Source organism: Lonchura striata, chromosome 4 (genome assembly GCF_046129695.1).
Source record: "Lonchura striata isolate bLonStr1 chromosome 4, bLonStr1.mat, whole genome shotgun sequence".
NCBI lineage: Eukaryota > Metazoa > Chordata > Aves > Passeriformes > Estrildidae > Lonchura > Lonchura striata.
Genome location: NC_134606.1, coordinates 69,171,094 through 69,198,525, shown reverse-complemented (window position 1 = coordinate 69,198,525; position 27,432 = coordinate 69,171,094). Strand labels below are relative to the sequence as shown.

General features: G+C 39.6%; 1 protein-coding gene across 2 annotated transcripts in view; it reads left to right on the top strand.

Moving 5' to 3' along the window:
• The window catches only part of AFG2A (AAA ATPase AFG2A), a 159,947-nt gene that overhangs the window by 32,726 nt on the left and 99,789 nt on the right, over positions 1–27,432 (top strand). For both annotated transcript variants that reach the window (XM_021554965.2, XM_021554966.2), the window contains exons 12-14: positions 3,505–3,558; positions 3,935–4,014; positions 15,695–15,821. In XM_021554965.2, coding sequence (XP_021410640.2) covers positions 3,505–3,558; positions 3,935–4,014; positions 15,695–15,821 — 261 coding nt within the window. The remainder of the gene's footprint in view (positions 1–3,504; positions 3,559–3,934; positions 4,015–15,694; positions 15,822–27,432) is intronic.

Genomic DNA, 27,432 nt, shown 5'->3' with positions numbered 1-27,432 from the left:
TGATAATATTTTAAATGCAAAAAATTTTAGTTTTTTATTAAAATAAAAAATAAGTTAAAATTCATCCAATCCAGACCATAAGCAAGTAGAAGGTTTCATGATACACGGGAATATGTCTTGTAAGTGGGGATGGAATAGTCTTTAAGCAGAGCATGCCTGGAAACTCTACTTTGAGGCTGAATAAAGAAACTTCAGCAGTATCCAGTGAGCCTGAATTGGCAGATTTTTTACTGTCAGTCTGGACTCTAGCTCACAAATGCTTATATGCATGGATAAGCTACAACTGCTTCTGCCAATTTTCTGCTCCAAATCTTTTGCTGGTTTTGGAGTCCCGGTGCAAATGACCACAAGAAACAGGTTTTATTTCTTGTCTGCTTGTATGGAAGATGACTTGTTGCAGATGAGAACAGAGCTGTTCAGCATTAGACTGGCCTATTTTTTACTAGCACCTCTTGGTCAGTCTATCAACAGCTATAAAAAGCTTTTAAAAAGAATCTATATGCTCACCTCTTGGCCAGAAATGATCTTTCAACAAATGTCAGCTTGCTAAATCAAGCTCGTGTCATTTGATTTTTTAAAGCATTTAGAAAAGCACTGAAAAATAAAATAAAAAAGCTCTCTTGGTATTTCTTCAGTGGCCTCCAAAGAAAGTCTGCTAAAGGTGAGCTTTGTGAAAATGAGAAGCTGTATCAGCTGCCTGCAAGTGACTTTGTGGTGGCCTGCAGACTGCATGTCTGGCAGATTTATTTTTCAAATAAGAGCGGCCATGAATCTGAGCTAAAGGACAGCATGGGTGCAGACAGGGCAAGGCAAAGACTCAGCTCAGGTGGGACCAGGGATCACCCAGTTTATTTGCTACCTCCAGCTGCTTTGAATATTTCTAGTTTTTGTGTTGTGGTTTTCAGTGTTTGCATAATTGAATTGTACAGCAATTCCTCCTCTTCTGTATGTGCTTTGTCTTAACTTCAGAGCCTTTTCTTGCCATGGACAATAAGGATTCTAAGCTGCTTGCAGTAAAAACCATGACACTCAAATGGAGTTCTGATTCCCCTCATGAAGGGTGAACTAGGAGACTTTCAAACTAATTTTCATGAAAATTCTGCACAAAGAGGCACAGGTCATTAACATGTAGTAGTCCGTCACCTGGAGTTGCTGCTTAATGAAGAGAAAAATGGAGAAAAACTTCATGTCGAAGCTTACAGCAAAAAGTTGAATTCAAAATAATTATCTTAGAAACATTTAAAATGTATTGATTGCTTTGATGTTTGATGTTTCCTTTATCATATTTTAATGCTTAATTAAAAATAAAACTACAAGCATCTGAAATTATATTGTACCTTAAAGCTCAAATAGAATAGTTTTGAGTTTAAGGGGTTTTTTTGCTAAGACAAAAGAAAATGTCAGGCTGCTTCATGTTGCATCATAGGAGAGGAACACACCAGTGGCATGGATGCATGTGATGCTGGTTTCCATGGGAATAATGATGTGAATAAAGGTTACTTATGGGAATGAGGGCATGAAAGGGAAGGTCCACAGATTCCAAGGAAAAGTTGGTGAGAGAGATCTGTATTTGTGGGTAACGTCTGCAGTGTTTTCTCATTGTGACAGAGAGCTGGATGGAAAGAGAGGACTCCTGTCTTGTTCTTTAATGATTTGTCAGGGCCATGCTATCGGATTCCTCATCTGCCCTGCGTGTGATGAACAATGAGGGCCTGGAGCAGCTGGGCTGTCTCTGAGCTGCAGTCTGGCTCTCACTAACTGCTGCATGCTCCTCATGGGTGGTGTCAATAGCAGCAAAAGGCTTTGTGCTTCTCTCCTTACCTTGCTTTTCCCTTCTGTCTTTCCTGCATTCCTCAGTTTTGTGTCTGAATAATTATGTTTCCATGCAGGTAGCCACCAGACTGCAGTTTTGCAGTCATTGGAGGCCTCCAGGTGGCACTTCAGCTGTCACAGCAGTTGCTTTAAGGGTGGATGTTGTTGAAAGAAAACAATGCTAATTGTATAATTTACCTTTCCTACAGCTCAGGTGCACAGTGCTGGCCCTGTCAAACCTTACAGGGTGGCTTTGGCCTGTGTGGTGCTCTAGGTCTGGCTCCTGCATTCATTCACCTGGTCCTTTGGATAAAGGTCAACTCTTTGAAAAAAAATAAATAAAAATAGTATCTATGTCTGGATGCTTTGCTGGTATCAGATAACTTGTGCTTTGCTTTTCAGAGGATATATTTTTTACCCCTGCATGAGTACAGGTGTTTTCCAGTGTCAAGGTAAAGTCAGTGCATTAACTGTTACTGCAGGAATGAAAAGGAGCATGGAGAGGGGACGCTGCATAAACCAGTGAGCTGCATTTTTAGAGTGATGAATCTGCATTCCACCAGCCTGGGAACAAAGTCCAGATGGTCCCATTCAAAGCGGGCTTTATAACAGAGGCTCTGTCATTGCCAGTGCATAAAAATGTGTGTCTGCCACACATTCTTAATTGTGACATATCTGCTGTTAAAGCTGCCCTATGCTCTGGGCTTAGTGTTACCTGAAGGCACCCACGGCTGGGAGGAGGTGGTTCAGCTTTCTGAATGTGAAGGATGTTTCTTCTGGGGAAATCACAAGGACACCTGTTGTTGCCTGGAAAATAGATTGGAGCCACTGGCTCTTTTCGTTCAGAGCAGCAGATAATGATCATTGTTTGTGGCTGCAGGTCAGTGTTGATGCAAACCAGGCTGAAGTCAATGAGTTGTTACCAATCCCAGGAGAAGCTGAGGCTCATTAGGAAGCATTATTTAAGCAGCCTATCCTATAGGATACAGCAGAACAGAAAATACTCTGAGAATTTGCCATTGTTTTACTTTTTATAATTGTAAGTACTTGTTCAAGACTGGAATGCTGACCCTGTGGTCTCCCGTCCGTTCCTGGTGGACAGGGCTGAGAGGATAAACAGGCACCACAGCAGCTGGCACTCATAATCCGCTTGGCAGCCTCAGCAGAGGAGCAGGAATGTGCATGAGCTCAGATGTTGAACAGCTCCCTTGCAAGGGATGGGTTTCAGGTGTGCTGCTGTGGAGCTTCTTGCTTCACCTATAGAGTTCAAAGAAGTGCTGTTAACCATCAGTCACACAGTCAGTGCTGTGGTGCTTGGTTGGGCAGGATGCAGGTTGAGAGTGCAAGGAAATGCTTTACTGTGGTTTGTCCTTCTGGCTGATTTGCAGCCTCTTGGTGCTGTTGTTGAGCACTTTTAAGAACCTCAGTGTTTATTTTTATGGTTAATTGCATTTCTCATTAAGGTAGTGGGAAAGTGTCAGGTTGAGAGGACTAACCAACATGCATAGGTACTAAAATAAATGGAGAGAGCTTGGTTCAGGTAGAGAGCAAGTAAAAATGCACCCATAAGACTTACAAATGACAAAATCTCAGAATTTTTTGTAACAGAGCATAACATAGTGTAGTGCTGGCAGGTTGTCTCAATCATTTTGCATACAAATGTATCATGCTTTTTAATTTCCTATTTTTCAGGGGCCTGAGTTGATGAATAAATACGTTGGTGAGTCTGAACGAGCAGTGAGAGAGGTGAGAAAGGGCAAGCTGTGGATAATGTTAGATACTAACCTTCTTTGGCTTTCAAATTCTTTGAGATTACCATTAAACTTTCTTAAAAACTCCTTCTCCTGTAAGTTTAACAAAGAAAATAAGAAAATGAAGCAGCAGGGATTTTTAGCTTTCTCCTTCCTTGACCTAATGATACATGTCGAATTTGGGATCCTATGGCATCTGTTACTACTGATTTTTAAAAAAATCTGCTTTAAAATAAAAACAAGCCAAGCTAAGACAGGCTGATGTCTGTTATGTGAAGCTCTGTAGCTCTTGAGGTGTGCAGGGGATGATAGTGTACTGTAAACAGCTTCCTTTCCTTAAAACTGGGTATTTCATTGTTGTTTTTTTTTAGATCTTCAGGAAAGCCAGAGCAGTATCTCCTTCAATTCTTTTCTTTGATGAAATAGATGCCTTGGCAGTAGAAAGGGGAAAGTAAGTAATCATGTTACAAAAACAACAGACATTATTTCCTGATAAACTATTCTTACACTGTACAATCACAAATTTATTTACCTTTCCAGAATACTTCATTCTTTATACAGAAGGGTAATATGTGTCTTTTACTCAAGCCTATTTAACTTGGCATAAACAGGTAAGCTGATGGAGTTCCTCCTTTCTCATCTCATTAGCAGGAATGAATCTGCTGGTTCTCATACTCTTAGACTCTTTTCTGTGGCTTTACCTTTTATTTCCAGTAACTTAACTCCTTTCTTTTCCCAGGGTTGTTGCCCTGGCCCAATTTGGTGTCTCCATCAAGCAAACAATAGGATCATAAGCTACATAACACTACTTTCCAAGGAGAAAACTCATAAAACTAGATTTACGCTTATGTTTAAATGTTTTGCCAGACTGGGAAAAACTTCATTAAAAGATTTGGGAACAATTGTGTCCTTTCATGTGTGACATTAAGAATGGATTATTGTGCAAACAGCTAATAGTATTTTTTTTTAATATCCCGCTTTGTGATGATTCCAAGAGATGTTTAGCTCATGTCTGAAGTAGAATTATTGCAGTTTTTAGTTGCTACTACAGCATTTAAGATTTGACAGGCTCTGTAAATGGACTTTCTTGGGGGACACCTCCTTATAAATGTAACTGCTACTTCCTTGCAGTAAATATTTTTATCCTGTTTTATTTTGCAGGAAAAGCTACCAAATTGGTGCATTAGAAAGTATTTGTTCTGTTTAAAAGCACATCAAAACTTCAACATTTTTCTGGGGAAAAAGCTCCCTCAGCATCCCTGCAGATTCTTTTTTATTACAAGAAGGGCTTTTCTATCTTCAGGGAAGGATAACAGGTGCCATTTTAATGTTTTGGTGACACAAATGATTTGTGTCACAAGAGGTGGCATCAAATGTAGTGTGAAGCTGCCAAGAAAGGAACATTCTTACTGTTGAAAATGCAAAATTTGATTGAAGATGTTTTCCTCCGAGTCCTTCTCATGTGCAATGTATGCAGCTGTGAAATTTGTGAGCTTCCTAGAAGAGCTATGCACTGAAGCAACAGAGAAATTGCAAAATTGTTTGCCTGAATCAAGCAGTGAGGGGAAAAAAATATCATCCCCTGCTGCAGTTGTTAATGTGTTTAGCTTCCAGAACCAGCACTTCATCAAGATTAAACCTCTTGGAAGGTTAAGCCATAATACATTTTAAACAGTCTTTCACACAGTGCCCTGGAGGTGGTGAGTTTGTATGTTTGTTTGCTTTTTTAGAGAGTAAGCAACCTGATTTTACCTTACCTGGGTCTGTCTGTGGGGGGTAGTAGGCCCAGCACAGCTTGCTGAAGAATGTGGTGTGACCTGCTGCAGTTGTGTTGTGCTGGAGACATCTGGTTTTGGAGCTTTAAAAAGAACAGGGTGGGACACACAAATATTTCATTGTCAAATCTGAACCAGATGGGAGGTAAAATATGTAGCAGAGTTCTCATAAAATTCATCTGAAATGAAATGGTGTAGGAAACCAGACAAGGCACTTATTAGCAATGGCCCTTTTTTACAGGCTGACTTTGCACAGTAGGAATTTGCAAATGCACTAGAGATGCTAACGATTTGTGGCCTCTGGAGATCCATTTCCTGTACTATTACTGACTGTGCTGAAGTTTTCAAGGAAACACCTGTTTATATTGTCTCCCCATTCCCTCTGTTGGCTGAATTAGTTTTCGTTGCCTTGGCAGTGAAGAACCCTCTGTGATACAGCTTTGCGACAGTTTAAATCCTCGTGGTTTAAATCCTTGATAGGATGCTGAGGGCTTTGTGCAGGATGTGCCACAGTCCATATCTCCTGGATTTGCAACCCGCCCTGATCCTACAAGGGTATGTCCAGAAATCCAGAGAATCTGAAACTGTCAAGTTGTGGGAGTAATTTTATGTGCAATTCTGATCAGAAATACAGATGTGAAATAACCTTGAGTAAATCACTTAATGCTGTTGTTCTTCAAAGCATCCTGCCAAGTATTCATTAACCTATTACTTAGATTTGACTAAAACTTGTGGTTGTTTTGCTCCCAGCCTTCTGTAGAGATCACTAAACAATCCCTTCTCAGCAGCAGGGGAATATGAACTAATAGATTTTGTAATTAAATGAGAGTAGAGGTAGGTAAAGGAAGCTAAATAATTTTCTTGTCTGGGCCATTCATAATAACATCTCCTTTGCATCAGGTAGTGGATTCTGTCACTACACAAACCGTTGTGCAAACACTGTGGCTGCACTCAGTTATGCCACAGTCTTTTATTTATTACACATTCCCAAGCCATAATTCATTCCATAATTGTAATACATCTAACACGCTAACTAATGTAACTGTCTTGTGTAGCAGTTTTGTTTTACAAAATCTATTTGTGTATGTTTATTAGTTAGAGCTAGCAATACTTTGAAGTCAGCAAAAATTATAGTAATTGACACTGTTCATTGTCAAAATGTTTTATTTGGAAAAGATTATTTCTTATCCAGCCTGCTTAGAAGTTCCATGTGTTTTATCGATATAAACTAAGCTCCTGGATTTTTTTCTTGTCTGTCCACACCCTCCCTATTTTGCAAGTAGTTGACACACTGATACCTATTAATCAAGGAATTAAGAATGTGGACTGGATGCATACCAGTTTTAAAGACAGTTTATGAAAATATAATCCTGCTGCTCTGAAGAAAAATAGTTCAATATAAGGAGCAATTGCTTGAGATTAAAATCTGATTATACTTGATGCAAGAAGTCAAGAGGGTGATTCTGACTGTTCTTGAGTTTCCAGTATGGTAGTGAAGACATAAAGATACTTTGAGCTGTGTTCACTTCTGCATTTTGTTCTATTACTCTGAGCTTCTAATGCTCATGGAGGATTTTTCCATTTCTTTCTGATTTATGTTGAGATGTTAGAGTAAGTTTAGAGAGAACTTAAAATGAAAAATTAGTGGCTCAGTGGCCTGACTGTAGAGAAAAAGGGAGGTATTCACCATGACTGTTTCTAAAGAAACAATGATAAGCCTGCAGCAGAAAAGGTGGTACAAAGTTACAGGTGTCACAGTGAAGTTTGAAGAGGAGAAATTTGAGAAAGGAAAAACTTCTGCAGTCATCATGCATCAGGAACGGTGAACCATGAGATGCACGGAACCTTTTTCTCTGCTTTGTGGTTTTGATTAGCATTTGCTTACACAAGCAGATTGTGACTTTTTCTTTTCTTTCCCCATACTTTTGAAAGATACTGTTATGACTTTTTGTAGGACAGATTGCACTGAAGCAGGACTGGGCTAGATAATGCAGTGTGTAAGCAGCAAAGTTTGCCTTGGAGTAATCCCGTGCCTGCACAAAGCTTGGGAGACTTTATAAAGTACACAGCTGCTGAGAGTTATGGGTATTTGTTACCCTCAGCATCCTGACCATGTAAAACCTAATTCTTCTGGCCATTAGGGGTTGCCAAGAGGGAAATGGTTTGGTAATTAGACTTGAAAGTGATGAATGAACGTGGGTCTGTGTAAATGCAGCGCAGACAGTCTGTTTGCTGAACTTCAGAAATCACCGTGCTTTGGAAATGGGACATTGTTTATATAAGTAGGATTTTTAGGATTTTTCGGCAAGAGACATCCTTTTCTTGTTTTTCAAAAGCAAAGCATTTCCCTTTTAACTACAAGTCTCTCTAATGTAGGATGGGAAATGCTGCAGACTGCTGTAAAAGGCACTGATAAATTCTATTTTCCATGGGGAAGGAAAAAAAAGGACAAGGGACAAAATCAGTACCTTGTCTTTGACTTGTGGAGGCCAAAAGTTGGTAGATGAATATTACTAACCTTTTCAGAGTGAGGATAGAATTGATGAAGTGAAGGGACTTTGGTACCAATCACCTGAAACCACAGCATGACAGGACCACTGAAAGACACACTGTTTTCACTTTAGATATGAAAATCTTTCCAAGAGTCTCAGGTTCTGAGACTCTCGAGATGTTAGAAGAACCTATGAGGAACAGCAGCTTCTCTCCTGTAATGTACCACCTCTGCCTTGAACATGGATAGTGATAAATCTTCTCTTTTTAAACCAAGATCTCTTTCTGGGGTATTTTATCTCATATTTATTTATTCCCTACACTTGAACTTGTCATTGTATTTTAGTGCCTGTGCAAATTCCCTGGTGCAATGGGCAGTGTCGGTCATTGAAGGTCAGTGTGTTGCATCTGGTAATGAAATACACAGGCTGAATTCTGTGGGATGCAGTAAAAGAGAGAGGTTCTTGGCAGAAATCCACCTTGCACAGGGTAAATTAGCAGTACTGAAGCTGGAGGAAGTACTGTCCCTCTAATATTTCTCATCCAAAGACAGAAGAAAGTGAACAAAGTATACCTGGAAGATAGGGAGTTTCCCCCTACCATAATTGTTATGAGCGACTCAATTCTTGTTCAGCTCAAAGAACATTGTGTTTCTGGCCTCTGTTGGCACTGGTGTCCCTGAACTGGAGGGCATCAGCTATTTCCTGCAATAGCTGAGCTATTTTTGCACATGATGAAGAATTAAGGCTTTCAAACCTTTTGTGACTGTTGTATGAATTCTTTAAAGTTTTGGATTTTGGTGTCCAAACTAATATTGTCTGGGGGAAAAAGCTGCATGCCTAGTGCCAGCTTTTTATTTTAAGCCTGGCAAGGAGAGGTGAAAGAGGAAAATCTTGAAACAATTCTATTGTACAGTAAAGCTTGTAGTTGGTTTTGGAAGAGCAATTTTAACAAATAGCGTTACTCATAGTTCATGTGTGTATACAGTGTCTGCAGCCCCTTTAATTTTAAAGTAATCTTGTTAGTGCTTTTGGCTATCAAGAATCCTTTATCACAACATGTTTTTGAATCTGTGTTTCTTCCTTTTTGTTTACAAATCCCTATAATTTGTAACTTCCCAGCCTACATTATAATTCGGATATTTGAAGTCAATAGAGAATTTCATTAACATCAGTGAAAGCAGGACTGGATCCATAAACCCTTTTGTTGAAGTCATCATTTTAATGATATGCAGGAGGAACATAATTGTAACTAAAATTTATGAACAGTGAACCTATTATACATAAATATTGTTGTAATGAAATGAAATCTAGACTAGTTACTTCTAGGTCTAAAATACTTACAGCCTAAACTGTGCTTGCTTGCCTGGTAGACATGACTGGTTACAGATTTAAACTTGATTAACTTCCAGGAATGCACAGAGGAGAAATGCTGAGAAAAAAAGAATGAAGGGAGGTGGGAAATTTACTGTTTCATCAGGTGTGTGCTTGGTTTGCGGTTGTTTTTTTATTTTGTTTCATTGCTTTTTTTTAAGGCAACATCAGTGTAGCAGAATAGAACTCGTGATGTTAGCATCCTTCCTGGGTCAGCCAGGCAGTGTGAGGGCAAGCTGCAAGTGTGGGCTAATGCCAGTCTTTCATGGATGTGCATCTGGAATTAGCTGCAAGCAATGGAAATGGGTGATGGATCACCACCTAGGCACTCAAGCATTTGGATATGTGCTTGGGGAAAGCCCTCTGGAAGAAAGCCTGTTGATTCCAAACCTGTCTCAAGCTGGCTCCTTTCCTCCTTTTCTCTCCTTTCACTTTGTTTAATTTTTCTGAGCCTACTTCATTAACTTTTGGAAGCTGCAATAATGAGAAATTTAGGCGAGTGGAAGAGGCTGCTTACACAACTGTGAAGGATAATTAGGATGTGTCTGCAGCTGCCTGCAGGCCATTTGTTTCAAAGTCACCTGCAGACAGCTGAGCACTGTTTCCTATTTCCACAAAGGTCATCATTTTTTTAGGAAAGCTTGCTTGCAAGCTGGAGACCACTCAAGGAGTACTTTGAGTTCTTTTATTTTTCTGTGCTCTTCTAACGCCTTGCAAGCCAAATTACATGAACTGCATTTAATTGGTGAATTGACAGTTGGCAAAACATCATTTTAGCATAGAGGTGCTCATGAAGACTGAATTTCCCACACTTTGCATGCGTTTCCTCTGGATAACTTTCTTCTGTGGTATTTGAATTTTGTACTTGAGAAGACAGGGAAGATAGGAAACAATACAGTGGGTGGTAGTTGATACAGGTGCGTACAGGATCCAACAGCATCTAATTGTAAGGTGCTGATGGAGGGAAGGGTTTAGGATCATCTTCTTCCAGGGTTTTCCTGATCACACAGGCAGGAAAATTCCCTTCCATGGAGAATGTTTCTTGTCTGAGCACTGAAGGGGCTTGTGTACTAGAGTGTTTTGGGGTTTGTGTTTTTGGTTTTTTTTTCCAATGAATAGTGAAGTATTAAGTGATACTGTAAAAGATTTGCATGCTTTATGTTGTCCTTTGGCTTTTTAACAACATCCAAGTCTGTAGTATCTGTAGTGGTCTGAATAATGATTGTTGAAGTTGAACCATTCACATGATACAGCATTCACAGAAGTGAGTTTGGCCCAGTGTTTTAATATTGGACAAGCCTGTTTTTCCTGACTGGCATGGTAGTGTCCATTCTGCTGGACAAAATGCCCCGGTGATGGAAGTTTTGCACAAAATTTTGTATCTGAAACCATCCTGCAGTTATTGTCTTTCTGGTAATGCTATTGGAGTAGATGAGTTTTCATTTTTCAAATGCTGTGGAAAACCTTAACCTGCCAAAGGCGTGTTTCACCCGAGTTTGTGAGGGAGAGCAATAAAAGAGTGTGACAGTTAATTACGATCGTGGCAGCCGGATGGAAAAGCTGGGCTTGGCAGGTGCTCCTTGCTGACAGGTTCCCCCTGCACAGCCCCCACACAAATGTCAGGTTCAATAAAAATCCTTCGGGCTGTGCAAGCAAGGCAGCTCTCATGTGGGAGTCTGCTGGCAGGGCGCTTCTGTATTTCAGGAACCTTTCACCTCTGTAGTTCATGGAGAGGTGGAGAGTCCTGCCAGCACGGTCTATTTCAACCTGTTCAAATTTTTTTGATACCAAGCATTTTGTCATGTCAATGAGTTTTACATTTGTTTTGATATGAAATGATTTCCAGAAATTTTGGTGAAAGGGTTATTTGAGATGATACTGCATCCACAAGTATTTTTAAAACCTATACTTTTTGCTTATGGTTGTGATTCTTTTGTCTGGGGGGGAAAAATAATAAAGCCAGGTTTTATCCATGTGGAAATCTTGCCTGATAGGATGTTTTGAGAGAGAGGTTGGGCTTGGACTCCCTTGTCACAAAACCTGCATTATAGATTTCAGCTATGTGGGGATTAATTGTTCTGCAGTAATTTATCCTGGATACTTCTCCTGAGGTCTGCCTCTGACCTCACAGTTCTGCCTGAGGTAGGGTCAGCTGTGCAGCAGTGGGGTCCTCCCAGACTTCCTCCTGCTTTTTCAGCCTCACAGTTGCTGTGATGTTAACAGCTCTCAAAATGTTGACTGTGTGAAGATTTCCTGCATTTCCACACCTACAGTTTAGCAGTGTAATTAAGGTCCTGATTCTGAAGCCAAGGTGTTCTGACAGTCTTCAGTGCCATTGAAGTCAGTGGTGGGATGGAGAGTTACTGGTTCTCCTTTATGAAAATTAAGTGGTGCTGGAGACTTAAATACATTTTTCAGTAAAAATGGCATCTGGTATTGTAAAGCCTGTGAAATTAGTATTTTTTCAGAAGTGCTGTAGATGGTCAGATGATGCAAATGTATGTTTGCTTTAGCTCCTAGTGGTGACGCTTACCAAATTTCATCGTGGGGTGAAACCACAGTGACTGCATTCTCAGTCTGATTTTAGTTTTCAAATATTAAAAAATCTGTTAGAAAAAGGGTGGGGGGAGGAAAAGAAATTAAATAAGTAAAAATGTACAAAACAAGAAGTTGCTGTCAAAAAAATGCCTATAGCAGAAAGAGTAACAGATTTAAATGTGATTTCATACATCTGGTTATGTCTGGAAACAAAATTTTCTTGGCTTGAAGATCTGTATAAGCTAGTGAACTGCCTGTACTCCTTGGTGCAGTGATGGGATCGGGCTGTGGTTGCTTTTATATCCCCTGGAAGAAGTATGAGAGTGGTTTAAGGTATCCAGGGGGAAATTTCAGTGCCCACTGATACATGAATCCAGCTGGCTTGAATGGTCATTGGATATAGCCACAGGAGATAGAAATAAAAGCTGTGGAGAGCCCTCTCTTGCTATATTGATTTTGGAGTTGGTACTCCTGATCTCAGGTCCATCAGACAAAGGCAGAATTAATTCAGATTAATTGTGAGTCTTTGGTAAACTGTAGAATACATGGTTTATTCTGCCAAAATGTGTATTGGGAATGCCTTTAGCCAAAGTAATATACCAAGAACAGGTTTGTCTTTCATATCCATTGTGGATAGTTTTACCTGACAAGCATCAGGAATCTTTTCTGGTGGTCAAGCTGAGTGCCTGTGCAGGAATGCACGTGTGCTTTGTCTGAGACTGGTGGGACACTTTCAGGATTAGCTTGAATATCTCATAGAGGAGGATTTCTGTCTCTAACTGTTGTAATGACCTTCTCTGTCTTTAAAAACTTCATTGAGGATTGTAAATAAAGTGAGGTTAGCAAAAAATTAAAACAACACATAGCCTAATGTATTTCATTAGGGCAGCACCAGCAGTTGCCTGAACTTCTCGGGCAGGCTTCTCTTTACTCACACATTTTTTATTTCAAAGGTATTTCTGGTTGGAGCACAGCTCCCAGTGCACACAGCCATGCACACACATGGCCCTGCGTGGATTATGTGAGGGGCTTAGCTCTGGCTGCCTGGATTTGCAGGCAGCGTGTTGACAGGAAATTAGTTTGTACCAGGACGTGCCTTTGGAGGACCATTTCCAGGCAGTTGTGAGGATGACATCAACGTGTGGAGGTAGGGGCGGGGGGAGGCCAAGGCAGCCCCTTGGCTGGAAGTTGGTTTTGGCAGTGCCTCCGTGGGACTGGAGGGTTAATCGTGGTTTGTTTCTCTGGCTGCTGTTTGCATCAAAACTCCAGGCAGCCTTAATGAACATTGCCGGTGTTAATTTGGAAGCCTTGCTGGGAAAATGGAAAATCGCATCCTTGCGTGTCACCCCTGGAATTAACGGCTTGGGCAGCACCCGAGCTCTTGGAGCACACTGTGGCTCTGAGGCAGCTCCCAGCAGCTGGGGAAGAGATCTCTCCTTGTGCCTGCCTGGGATTTTTATAGGGTGTCCTGTTCAGCCAAAAGCTAATTTCTTGTAGGCGGTGCTAAAATGTGCAGCATGTGATAGCTTAGTGAACTATGTAAGTAAGAGCACTGACATTAGAAGTCCATGGTGTCATAGGACCCAGTTGCTTCTTCACTTAATACTGGTTTTGTTTCTGATTTTTTTTGCATGCATGGACTTAAAATTCTTTACATCACTTTTAAGAGATAACAATAAAGCCCCTTATACTCTCCTAGATGCCCTGCTATTGTTTGGGCTGTATTATACCATGAGTGATTGCCTAATTGCAGTTTTCTGATGATGCCCTAATTGCATGGAAGTCTTTGCAATGTGCATTTCTCTGTGGGGACTTTCCTTAGAAGAAACACTTCTTTACTGTGTTGTGGGTTCTGGGTTTTTTTTGTTTGTTTGTTTTGTTTTGTTTGGGGTTTTTTGTTTTTCATTTGGTTTTTTGGGGATTTTTTTCAGTCAAAAGCTTGCAAGAGAAATGTTTATAATGGGGAAAGATGTAATATCCATTCTAGCCACCTTTCTCTAAAACTACTTTTTCCTTTTTTTGAGGAAACAAAGAGAACTTTAGCATCTCCTCCAAAGTCTTCTAGCTTCAGATCATCGCATATAATGTTAACATTTTTGTCCCAGCTTTGCAATTATTTTTTTCTTTGCTTAGCATTTTCTTTTGCTCAGTCTATTGGGTATAAAGTGGAGTAAAATTGAAACTCCTGCAAGATGGGAGGCCTGGATCCCTACTGAGACTAGCTAATGTTACAAAGTTGATTTTAATTTCCTTTAAGCTGTGTGTCTTTCCAAAAGCATTTGCTATCCATGTCCAACACCTGAAGTGTTTTATCACATTCAGCCCCCTATAAGTCAGTGGGACTCTGACCCATGGGTATGATAGAAATGCTCAAGTATGGCTTGGGAATTTCCAATGTGGCTGCAGAAACTCCAGAATCTGACAACCAGGTAACCCAAGTCCTTTCTCTAATATTTCTTAGCAACCTAAATGTTTTACTCTCTTTGCCAACATTTATTATAGCTCCTTTAAGATGTTTTCCAGACTGGGTGTGATAAGTTCACTTTTTTTGCTCTGGAAAACTGTAGAACTGGTTGTAGGATAGGAAAGGTGTAGGGGATTTATTTGGAGCTGTACAAGAGAAATGGAGCCATTACTGCTGCTTTGGCTCTGGGACATCACTGTGGTTACAGGAAGGCTGCTGGTAGGTGGGAGTGCTGCAGCAATATATGTTTGTAATAACTTTACAGCTGTATTTGTGCACTCTCTGTCTGATGGAAATTGGAGCACTTACATTTTAGTTTATTTAATATTTTTACTTTTGGAAAATGAAACTATCAGGATGATTGTACGGCACTTCTGGGTGTGTAGGTGCCTGTTTATCTGTATAAACATTAAAGGGAACTTTTGGAATAGGACTTTCAAAAAATTTGAGATTAAAAAATTATCTTAATCCTGTATAGATCTAGTCTAGTTTAAATATCAGACTTGTTGTTGCTTCTTAGGTTATAGGGACCCAGAAGAACTGGAGAGATTAAATTTTTCAAATTGAATTGAGAAGAGTCTATTTAGGGATAGAGAAGTAAAAGCTTCCCCTGTGCAGCAGAGGAGGGAATAGCCCTGGAAGAGCAGTCCTTTTAGTGAAAGATGATGGAGGTGTGTGCCTGCCATCCACAGGGGAAGGTTGTGTGGAAAACAGTGGGGTTTTGGTGTCTGCCAAGAGCAGGATTCCCAGTTTCTGGCAAAGGAGCATAAAACTCGCGTTTTTGGTACAATGTCCAGGTGCTGTCCCTAGCCTGCTTTAGTTTCCCTGCCCGTTCTCAGCAGAGGGAATACTTTATGCTTGTCTGCTTGGGTTTTTCACATATTGGTGATTTCAAAACTGGAGTTTTCAGTTTTTTTAGTGTTGAGTTTTTTCCACGGTATCTGGAAAACAAACTGAGTTAAAAGACTGACAATGCAATTATGAGGCAGTTGGTCAACACTCAATTTATTCTTATGTGATAGAATAAGAGAGAATATGAAAATGTAGAGCAACTCTGCAAAACATAACTGCCTAGCTTTTTTATGCTGCATAGGGTGGTGTAAGCTCTCACTTGGATGGTGCTAAAAATGAAGGTTTGTCTGACTAGTAAAGAAGTTGTGTGAATTCAGTTTTCTTAAAAAAGGTTTATTCCAGATACCCACATTGTGCTAAGTCCTTTACAACCTCCATAGCAGGGCAATAAGTAAAAAAACCCAAATCTCAGTTGCTTTGCTGAATACCAAGAAAACCTATGGAACTCAAATTCTCTGATTTGATTTTACTCACTTTATATCACTGATGCTGTTTCAGAGGCTGAAGGCGAAAATAAATATTATGAAGAATTAAGGCAAAAAGGTGAATTGGAAAGAATAGTGTATATTTTCCTTTCTCTTATTTCTAGGAAGGCAAAGATAATGCTGTGACTTTTTTTTTTTTTTTTCTGTGAATCAGCTCTTCAGGTGCTGGGAACGTAGCAGACCGTGTCTTGGCTCAGTTGCTGACAGAAATGGATGGGATAGAACAGCTGAAGGATGTGACAATTCTGGCAGCCACAAACAGACCGGATAGGATAGACAAGGTACAAATAGATGCACTATCTATATCTTATTTCTCTTGAAAAGACCAGATTTTGCTATAATTCCATCCTCTTTTACTCTCTAAGCTGTTCTCTGATCAACTTAATGATGAGGAGCAGAAGTTCAGAAATTAAGACAAGGCAGAGGAATGGTTCATGTCCCTCACTTTTTTTCCCCTCTCTACAGAATTTTTAACAGAAAAAAATGTTTTATGGTAGCCTTAAATATCTGTTTCCTGGAAGAAGTTTTCCCTAAGCCAAGCTCATTGAACTAGTGCAGCAAGATTTCTGTTAAACTGCTGCTGTGGTTTTTGCTTCTGTTGTGTTTGTTTATGCAGGACTTTGCTGGAGTTTGTTGGTTTCATTAGTTACTTCCTTTCAAGGATTAAGTGTCTCAGCAATTCAGTTACCAACTGTAAACAGTCAAATTTCTCCTCAAATCCACAGCAGCTCTGCTAGTGTGACAAGAACCTTTCAAGTTCGTAAAATCTGGGGGGTTGTAACACACATTACAGAAAATGTCCAAGCACAAACCCAACCCAGCAACCCTCTAGGAAAGCCACTTTAAAACAGTTTACCACTGTGGTGTCTTCTCACAGCTAAGTGCAGTAGATGGATCAGTCTGAAGTGGTTTCCTTTAAGATATGATTTGTAGTGTTGGTAAGATTCTTCATTCCACAGCTTTTTGCCTTCATAACATTATTGATTGTGATGACACGTTAATTCATTAAGTTTTTATTATCTTTTTAGAGTTTAAGTTTCTTAAATAATTCTCACATTCTAAGCTGTTTTTGGAATAGTGTTTTCTGTTTTTCTTGGAGTATTCAGTCATAAAATACATATGAAATGTGTATATTTAAGGTATGGCTTTTATGCACATGAAGTCTTGAGAAAAAAAACTTGCATTTTGGCTCCAGAACACAGCCTCTTCCTTTTTGCACTGAAGGAAGCCACACAGCTGATGGAGACCTGACAAAGGCTTCCTCAGAGCTTACTTGTACATTTATCTCTGAGCCTGCCATGGCAAAGCAGGACTAGCAAAGAGTTTTCAGTAAAAGGTAATAAAACTCATCAGTGAAGAGTATGCTTGTGCAAGATTGAAACTTTCAAGATTTCACTTTTGTCAAATTAATTTGTGTAGGCACACAATCTGTGGTAACTGGGAGTGGGGCTGTGGCTGGACCTCATCCCCAGTGGGCACAGCTGTGAGGAGCAGGTGAGCAGCACTGACAGCAATGAGCCAGGGAGTGCCCAGGGGCACTGAGCAACCACCAAAGGGAGCAGAGGGCACACAGGGGCAGTGCATCAACATCAGGGGGATAAAAGGTTGGGCTGAAGGACAGGAAGGGGGTAGGTGCTTTCAGCCTTCTGGAGTGGTGTTACTCTTTGTGGGTTGAAGCCTTCTGAAATTGTATGGCGATGCTTTGTGTGTTGTGGCTGTCTCAGCTGCAATGTATGCTGAGACAGGTTTGGAGTTTTTTTGGTAACTGTTCTTTGGGGTAAGACTAAGCTGAATTTGAATACATTCTAACTGTTGAACAGCAGGGAAATTTCCTTTGGTGTCAGTTCAACAGTCTACTGTGTTGTTTCCATCACCACCTGGAAACTGAGTTCTAAGTCATTCTCCCTTTTGCTGGTTTTCTCCTGGGCACATAGTGAACACTGCTTTCTCATATATTAGGTTTTATTTGAAATACTGGCAGAACTACCATGAGTTAGGGGTGCCACCCTGCAGCACAGAGGACTTCAGGATAGAACCAAAGTTACTATGTATTGTACCTACATCACTCCAGATGCAAATCCAGGCCTCTTAGCCTGGGAATGAAAGTTTTCATTTTGATATGATGCAAAAAAAGGTAATGTCTTCTGTACATATGAACTTTTAAGAATGAGCAACACAGTTTTGTTATCAAGACCAGACAGGCTGTACCAGGCCACCATCTTCTCCTGGCTCCATGCAATATTTGCAGTGAGTCCATGCAATATTTGCAATGTATGAGTTGTACTTTTCCCCTTCCCTGGAAGAAAGAAGATGACACCAGAAGGCATTTGTGCTTCACTAATGGGAAATCTTTCAGTAGTGCTTTTTGTTTACTCTGTAATTGGTGATCCCTTTGAGAAGGTAAGAATTTGTTAAATTAATATTTTATATGGAAATAATTATGTATGACAATAAGTGGGTGTCCTGTTTTCATAGATGGGTATGGTGACTATACAGTAATTTTGAAGGTATGGCTTTTACATATGGTATAAAAGTGCACAATGCAGTTTCTGTTCTCTAGTTCCAAGGACTGGGAAAATGTCTGGAATACTTGTTTGTGACTATTCTTCAGTTTTCAAATCAAGAAGTGCTTGAGGAATGTGTGTGTTTTCTAAGGTGTCTATGCCTGCAAAATTGGTAACAATCTGTCCAGCATTTTAATTTATGTGGCTTCTGCTTAACTGACGATGATGTGATGATTAATCCTTGTAATTTGCAAACAGCACGTGGGGATATCAAATGTAAGGGTATTCCCCAAAGCCTAGTACAGACTTCATTATCCCTGCAAACACTATAGTACATTGCTTTTGGAGACTGAATAGATTTGAGTCAGACTTTATACAAAGTTATGTGTAATGGGAAACTTGTTTGGACTTGTCACGGATGCCTATTAATAACATATTTCTCTGAGATGTCATGATTGTATTGAAATATTATTGCATCTTAAAGTTGTCTTGTGTTTTTGTCTCAGCTACTTTGCATCTATTCATGTGATGCTGGGGAGACTTTGGAATAGTTTCTGTTTTCTGTAAGAATACAAACCCAGCACGTACTGTTTTCAGCCATGTATGGTACAGAAAGTGATTTCTCTTGGAAGGGAAATATTCTGGAACAAGATGTTCTGAACATTCTTTGAAAGTGATACAGAAACAAAACACTCTGAGTCAGTAATAATAGTAAAATCTTTCCTTTTCTTCTTCATTCTGTAAGCAGAATTGATGAGCAATAACTGGAAAAACTGCCTTTGGTTTTGGTGACTTACCCAATCAGGAGTGATTTTTTTCATGTCTAAAATATGTAGCAGTAGCTTTATGGAGCTGCTTATGGTTCAAAGCCTCTTTGTATTTTCCTATATATCAGTTGTCCTAATGAGAGATCACTTATCCCACATACAACTTTTTGAACCTGTGTATAAATTGCTCAGCTTGAAGTGAAATGTTCTGTCCAGACATACATGTGAGCAAGTTTTCAGGTGTGGTGTGACAGATTTCCATAAAAAAATCTATACCAACTCATCAGGATTTGTGTGTCCTGTTTTTCCTTTTCTCAGTGGAACCTGTTTTCCTGGTCTTTTAGTGCTGGGCTTAATTCTAGTGTAAGAAGGGTGAATTGGTATCATTACCTACCCATGCAGATATATTTTTCCCCTCTTAAGCAGCATTCCATTAGCAAGGGTACATAGGGAAAAAGAGAGATTGTCAGATCCCCAGGGACCTCGGTGAATGTTTTAGCACAGGAAGCCATATGCACGTTGCTGCAATGGATGATTTTCCCTCCTGCTGGGTCAAATTTGAATGTCAAACACTTTAGCTGTGATGTAAAACACGAGGCGCCGAGTGAAGGGATGGCCCGTGGTACAGGGTGACATCCTGGTGCTCCTGACAGCTTCACTTCTCCTTATCTTGGGGTGCAGAAAAGAGTATCCTCAAATATGCTATTTGCATAAGAATGACAGGATGTGATCAGACAAATGAAGATTAATGGGAAGCTGTGCTGTCACCATTGCCCATTGTCTCCAGATGGATGATGGTCTGGATTTTGTCTGCATTCATGGGCTTCAGTGTAGTTTAAACTGGAAGCTGTCCTGGTACCAGAATACTGAAGAGCTGAACCTTTACAAATGCTTTGTTAGCACAGGAGAGCAGTGCTCAGCTCCCCATTCCAACCATCCTGATTGTTGCTGTAAAAGCATGTGTTTTGCATATTGTGCCAGTGCAGGGGATTTTTTTCCTGCCTCTTTTTGCATGTTTATTTTGCTTTTAAAAAACTTCCTGTTCCCTAGCCTTCCTCCTTACTGTTTTCCTCTTCCATCACCTGCAAGTTTTCCTGCTCCTTATGTAAGCTTTGTTGACTTCATTCTATTAACTGCTGGCTTTGAATTCAGCTTATTTTGTTTAAGAGTCACGTGAATAATGCTGAGTTTTCTGTTCTGGTTGTGTGAACAAAATAAAACAGAACTGCAGCTGATATTCTTCCTAGCAACTGCCAAGCATGAGGAAAGGGAATTTAACTCCCTTCCCCCATGCTTCAGTTGGATTTGAAGGAGTCTTCTGGGTAGAGAAATCAAGCAGAAATTTATCAAATTGATCTGCCCCTCAAAATGTTGATTACTGTGTAGTTATGGGACAATCTTAATTTAAAGTGACTTGTTTTGATGAAAATAAAAAATGCATGATAGAACCATTTGGCAGAATCAGTAAAGAAATTATAATTTCTTGCCCGCAGCAAAAGTTAATAATCTTTCCTCTTTAAAAGCATCAAAGTTCACTCATTCTGAAGGCTCATGGAAGAAATTAAAATATTTAAGTTTTCAGTTTTACAAGTTAAAAGGAATAGGAAAGTATCTTGCACATTTATTTGTTATTGTCTGGAAATGTGTATGTGCTGTTACAAAGCAGGTGATGCAGTGTCACAGTCTTACTTCAGTACCACGTTGTATATTCTCCTGTTTGCATAGTTGCTTGTTTGTAATTTCTGTTTTGCCCAGATACATGTCAGTGAAGGTTATTTCTGTGTTACAACTCTGACCTGGTAGAATTTCAGTTTTCCCAAGTGTTGTATAGAACTCTAGAGTCAGAAACCACATAATCCATCATATGTCTTGCACTGGAAGGGAATGAGGAGAGTAAGGAAAGGGGGATAAGTCTCTTGCTGCCATTTCTCAGTAGTGCAGATTTCATCCAGATTTGGAGGACAGGGGACCCAAGACTGGGTGATTTTTAGAAGGAAATGGTGCAGGAACATTTAACTTTCCCACCTCTTGTATTCTTGCGATGCAGTGTTTTAGAATAGGAATTGAAATATGGGAATGCAATCACCACATCTCTCCACTCTGCTAAACCATTAACTATTATTTTTTTACTTTAAATGCTGAAATGCCTCTCTGCTTGTCAAAGGACACCCCTTATGTTCTTGTAAAACCCTGGGATTAAAAACAGCGAGTGAGATTTTGTGGGTATCCTTTTCAGTCAGGCAGCACCTAGAGCGTTTACATCATCTTGCCCAGGTGCAAGTGTGACTCTTTGAAATAACAGAAGATGTGGGATTTCTTTTGAAGACAAAATCGTTCTGGAACATATAATAAGTTTTCAGAAAATGAAGCTTTAGGGAAAAATGATATCAAACTACATTATATTGAAAAGAGGATCTGATGTTCTAAAATACTTTCACAGTTTTGGCACCATCACATTTTCTATCAGTTGTTTTTTTCTGGTATGTATTTGAGTTTTTCCTCTTAATTTTCTTATACCTGTGACACTAAGGCAAAGAAATGCTCTCTGGAAAGTTTTTTAGAGGTTCAACTTTGCCTTTATTGATATCAGATCTTTACACTTATTATTGAGAAGTTTTCACGTGTTCTTTTCACTTGCCAAACTGAAATGGCTGAATCAATACAGTTGATGAGCAATGTTGTTTGCTGGCTGAGATGATACCTCCAGACTTCGAGGCTGGATTACATGGAGAATCCATGGTTTCTAAAGATCCTGACCACTCTTAATATGCAGAAGTAGTTTTGGGGTTTATATATGTGTGTCTCTTTAAGTCAAAATCTAGGTTTTAAGATTCACCTGAATCTCTCTGTCTCCTATCCCTTCCCCCCACACCTCCTTCTTCACAGATGAAGACTTTGTTTTCTCATGAAAATAAAATATTTCCAGGTGTGCAAAAGTGATTTTTGTTTCCAACTATTCGATTGTCAGAGTGTGGAGGGCTGAGTAGTAAATCAGCCTTAAGGCTGCTATGGTTTTAAAAACAAAATCTTAGTGGTGACAGCTGAAGAGCACAGTGACTTTTTCACTTAAGATTTATTACTTGCCTGAAAAGAAAGGTTGGAGGGAAAACTTGTTGGTCTGCATATTTTCTCCTTTAGCAGATATAGTATAGGGCCAGGACAAGTTGGCTTTATTTTGTCTGTGAAAACATACATTTAAACAATATATGTAAAAATATAATAGTTTTACTTCAAATAGAACAGAAAAGTCAATACTCCCTTCTCTTGTTGTTTATAGTGGAAAGCATTCCTTGCATCAGCTCAGCTGTGTGTTTTAGCATCACTTACACTTTTATAAGCTTCCCTGCAGCACATGACAGAAAATTCACTTCAAGGTATCAATGTGTATTTATTTCATTCCAGAGATGGAAAGGTAAAGGGCACGGGCCAAAGTTTGTTCTTACTCAGACCTCCTGCCTGGAGGTCACAGAGTCCAGCTAAGGTACACAGGGTGCTAGCAAGCCTCTGGACACAGCAGGAGCTTGGAAAGGCTCTCAGATTCATGTCTGTGGTGTAAATGCCATCATGGTTCAATGAGTCTGTAACTGTGATAGCAGGTGTGGTTTTGGAGGTTTGTGGTTTTTTGTTTTGTTACTTTTGTGTGTGGGTTTTTTAAAAGTGACATGGAAATGATGCTGTATTTCTAAGATTTCATGGGAACATCTGGGGTTAAAATGAATAATGCCTCTAAAAATGAAGGGCATGTAAGCAGTACACATAGACTGGGTGTAAATTCCTCAGTGTTGCGTTAGGTCAAGTCTATTCCTCATGTAGGTTTAGTGACAAAGCAAAATCTTTATCAAGACAAATAATACTAGTTTTATGACTAAGTGTAATGTATCTGTACAGCAAAGTACTGAGAATGCAGAGAAGCAGTATACAGCAAGGCATATTCCATAGTTAGTGTGCTGGATGGCATGAGTCTTGGTTATATTTAATTAGCTTCATTAGGGTGGTGATAACAGTTAAAGAAGACACTCCAAACAGCCTTGGATTTTAAACATTTATGGGACTGACACAGGGAGGGATGTAAGTGCAATACTGAGAGCTGCAGAAGCTCAAAGAAGGGCTGCAGTTAGGGTATTTGGGCTGTAGCCACAGACACATTTAGAGCCTTCTTTGCACTTAGTCTTCTGCCCAGCTTTTTTTTTTTTGTGGAGGCAAAATGCATAGTGTTTGTCCAGCTTTTTGTGTATGCTATATTAAAATAGCATTATAGAGGATGTTGTGTTTGTCAAGCACTTAAGAACTGGCTACAATCTTTGTTCATTCATCCTCTGTGTATGCATCATAATGCAGTCTCTATTTACATTAATTAAAGATGTGTGCATTGTACACGATGAAGTTGCATTCATTTAGAAAATTATTTTTGCAAGTAATTACAATTGCCTCTAGTTTAATTACCTTAATACTCACATTTCTTTGTTTTTGAGGGCTCTGATTAACACTGTTTAAAATCAGATGAACCATCACTAGTTTCTGGGGGGGAATGATCAGGTTTTGTTGTTTTGTGTCATACTGAGGTCTTCATGGTTATCAGCAGTACAGGACCCTCTGGGTCTACCACAAAAAACTTGTTTATTTGAAATAGATGATAAATTGACAACATTAATCCCCTTTGCTCAATGCTTTGCTGTTTTTTTGGTGGGGTCTACTATACAAGAATGGGACTTTTGCCTGTTATCCAGGATATTTTCTGGCAACAAGAGTGCTTTTGCCCCAGTGTCCAGACTCTTGGTTTTCAATGTATTCTTTCTTCATATCAGGTTTTTTGTTCTGGTGTCTTCTTTCTCCTTTTACTTGACTGTATTCAAACAGCTCCAATAAGGGGAGAAGTCACTTCCCTGCTGCAGTTCTAGGAGCCTAAATCCAGCATGGGCTGCAGACTCCTTGAGCCTCGGTAGGATCAGTCCTTGAGCGGGCAAAATTTGGAAAAGGTATCTACAAAATGTCAAGAAGTCTTACAAGGCCTTTTCAAATTGAGATGTTTCAAGTCCTCTGTAATGTGGTCAGGTCTCAAGACCTCTCTTCAAAGGTTAGGGTGAAAGAGTTTTATTTTTATTAATTTTTAAGAAATGTAAATAAAGCTACATTTTTCCTGGTCTCCTTCTCATGCAGCAGCTGAAATGTTTTGACTGAGCATTACAAAACAAATCAGTCTAAGGCAGCCAGCCAGTTTGGAAAGGACATGAAGGTCAAAGCTTGGAATAGCATAAGCTACTAAATAGATTATTGTATAATATAAAATGTTGAGTGACTTCTATATTAACTGTTGATAGTTATCTCTCCCCTAATAGGGTAGGGAGCTGTTCCAGTAAAAAGGGAAGTTGTGGTGAAATAGAAGGCCCAGCTTTGTACAGGTCACTGGTTTAGTGTCAGAACCAAGGGCAGCTTGGGAGGATGAGATGGCCAGCAGCAGACAGTGCCACTATTTGGTTGCACACTTAAAGATTGTGACCTTTTCACCTCTCATTTTAGGTTTAGGAAACCTCTGAACTTCAGAGCTTTATAATAAGCAAAAACTGAAATACAGTAAAGCTCTTTACATCAGTAAAGGACTCCAAAGAGCACTTGAATTTAGGGATTAGGTGTTATGCACTTGTTTTGCATTAAGGATTTTAGAAATCTTTTATTTAATGTTCTTTATAGATATTAGATGCCATCATTTTTCCTTTCAATTGGTTAGAACCATTTGTTTGTGAAATTTCTGTAGGAAGAAGGAAAAATAGATCACAGGTGGAATTTTGTATAGCTGATTTTAAGAAAAATTTTATTGTGTTACAGGAGGTCCAGCTTTAAATTCTATTTGTTCCATCAGTGATGAAAGCTGGATGTCTTGCACGTGTGCTGCACATACTTTTCAGGGATGAATGGAAATACCATTCCTGTGCAGTATATATAACACTGAAAGACAATAGGTTTGTTCAGGATAGACAGGTTCTTTCTCTAAGATCTTAGTTAAATTCTTAACATAAAGCTGAATGTGGTACTGAAAAAATGTAGCACAGGAGGAACAGGAGCAATCCAGAGGTGACTGATTAATAATGTATCATTTCATAAGGGGTGTGGAGGGATTGATGTGCACTGAAGTGCAGAGCTGGGGCTCTCCATGTCTGTGTGAGATGTTAACATCTCCTGTGAACAGTGCAAACTTGGTGGGTGACTGCTAGGTCACTGGATACCTCAGGGTTGGATTTGGATATGCATAATAACAAAATTCTGCATGTTTTAGGCTGTGTATGATTTGATGCATAAGCAATTGTAAGAGTTAGCTCTGACTCAGAACAATTTGTGATATTTTTTGGGATAACCTAGAAAAACATGTAAATGACAAGGTGATTGAGAACAAAGGGTCTGAAAGTTTAATGGGTATTTTGATTGAGTGGTGCTAGGCGGGACTCAGCAGTTCTGGAAATCTGAAGTGACTGCTCCTTTTGGGGTTATAGATTACATATTCTTACCTAGCTGAGGAATTCAATTAAAGAGGGTGTAGTCACTTCTTCCTTTGTTTTAAATGTACGTGTATTCCCTCCATGGCAAGTGAAGTTTTGTACTACAGAAAAGCATAATCCAGGTATATGTGCTTTGAACACACTTGAAAGCAATATTTTGATTGCTGTGTACAGCATCTTCTTGAAGTACTGTTCCCAGTCAGGCACTGGAAAAGATAATTTTGGGAACTGCCCTTTTCTGGAGGGCTTGTTGTGATATTGTTCTGTGCACAATGAAAGGAGAGTCAGGTATTCTTTAACAGAAACTGGTTTATGCCTTTGATCATTCTTGCTACCCTCCTCTGAACCTCTTCCAGATCTATTACATCCTTTTGGATAGAAGGGGACCAAGGTGCAACACAGGTTTGTGTGGTACACAATGATGTTTTTGGGTTTCATCTTTACCCTTTTATTAGCAGTCCTGAATTTTTAATGCCAGAATTGCTTTTTTGACTGCTGCCAAGAACCAAACTGGAGTTTTCATCACTGTCTATTAAGACGAGAAGTGGTAATGATTCATCTTGGGGCACATCCGTTTATTTATGAAGAGAATATTGAATTTCCCATGTTTGGTGCTTTGCCTTTACTTACATTGAACATCATCCAATTGCCGTCTCCTGAGAGTCTTGGATAGTTCTTTACCATCAGTCTTCATCCCTTTTTCTTTGACTAATTCTATCATTAGAAATTATGGCTCCTATATGATGTAATTTCTCTGGTATTAAACCTCATAAAGGAGGTGTAAATTTTATACAGAAAAAATAGATGGAGATGAAGGGGTCTGTATTGTGTCGCAATAGAGAGGTAACAGGAAAGTCATGTCCCCTGCCAGTGCACGTTATCTACGAACGGATCCTGACAAGCACAGTTGGATTCTTACTGAAAACAGAGAAACAGAGGAATGAGACATAAAGCATCACACAATATAACAGACTTGGGGGAATTTGTATTCCTTTGTACTGTTGTTTATTGGTTCTGAAAGGGAGAAGAATGAGAAGCCTGGCAGTATTTTTGGTGCCAGTTTGGGTGCAAAATAAGCAAGTAGAAGCAAAAAAAAAAAAAAATCTTAAAGAGAATGATCATTCTAAAAGAAGTTTGTCTCTGTATAATGACGTACCTCATTGTGTGGAGAGCCTAAACCTGCCTGTCTGTTTATAAAGAGGAAAACAGTGAAACAGGAAGTTATTGAGATTTACTAGGTTGTAGGAAAAACGTAATCCGTAAGGAGGGCCATGTCTTAACAGTAGGCAGCAATGCACAAGAAAAGTGCTGAGTGCCAGCCCAGTCTGGGTGAAAGCACTCCAGACAGTGGCACAGAAAATGGAGGGATCACAGCATTGGTTCTTGGAGACAAGAGTGAGTCTTCTTCAGACTGCAAAGAGTTTAGCTGTGCTTCAGAAGTTGTTTTTCTTTGCAGTGAATGCTTTCTGCAGAAGTCACTGAGTGAGGAGAGGCGGCGTTAGCCAGTTTGCAAGGCAAGTCTTACTCCATTACTTAACAGGGAGGCACGTGAGCTATGTAAGCAAGAACACAGGCCAGGGTGTGTGTGTTCATCAGTCAGCATGTGGGGTGTGTATAATTGGCAAGCACACACCTTGGAACATGTTTCTGCACCTATAAAATGGCCATTTATTTTAGGTTTATTAAGGAATGTAAATACCCTCTGCTAGCTTACAAAATTCTCTTTTTCACATATATAAAATTGAAGCACTGTTCTTTTATGCATTTCATGCTGAAGTGTGTTAAAGTCTTTAAATACCTGTTTTAGTGCTTAAGTACTAGTTTGATCTTACATCTGAGCTTCTCTGTTGTCTTCATGCACTAACAATTCCATTTGAGTGGGTGTGAGGAAATGTAACTTGACTTCATCCTAGATTTCCCCATTGATTCCTATTCCTTGTGCTCCTCTGAGCTTCCCCACCTGTACTTAGAAACAATACATTTCCCAGAGGAGCTGCAGTGCAAACCTTATTTTTCACCCAGAAGGACTGGCTTCAGAGGATATCACTCTTAAATGATGGTTTGATTCTGTGTACCAGCAGGGAGGGATTTTATCATGTTGCTTCAAATGTCTGCCTGCTCTCCAGAAAA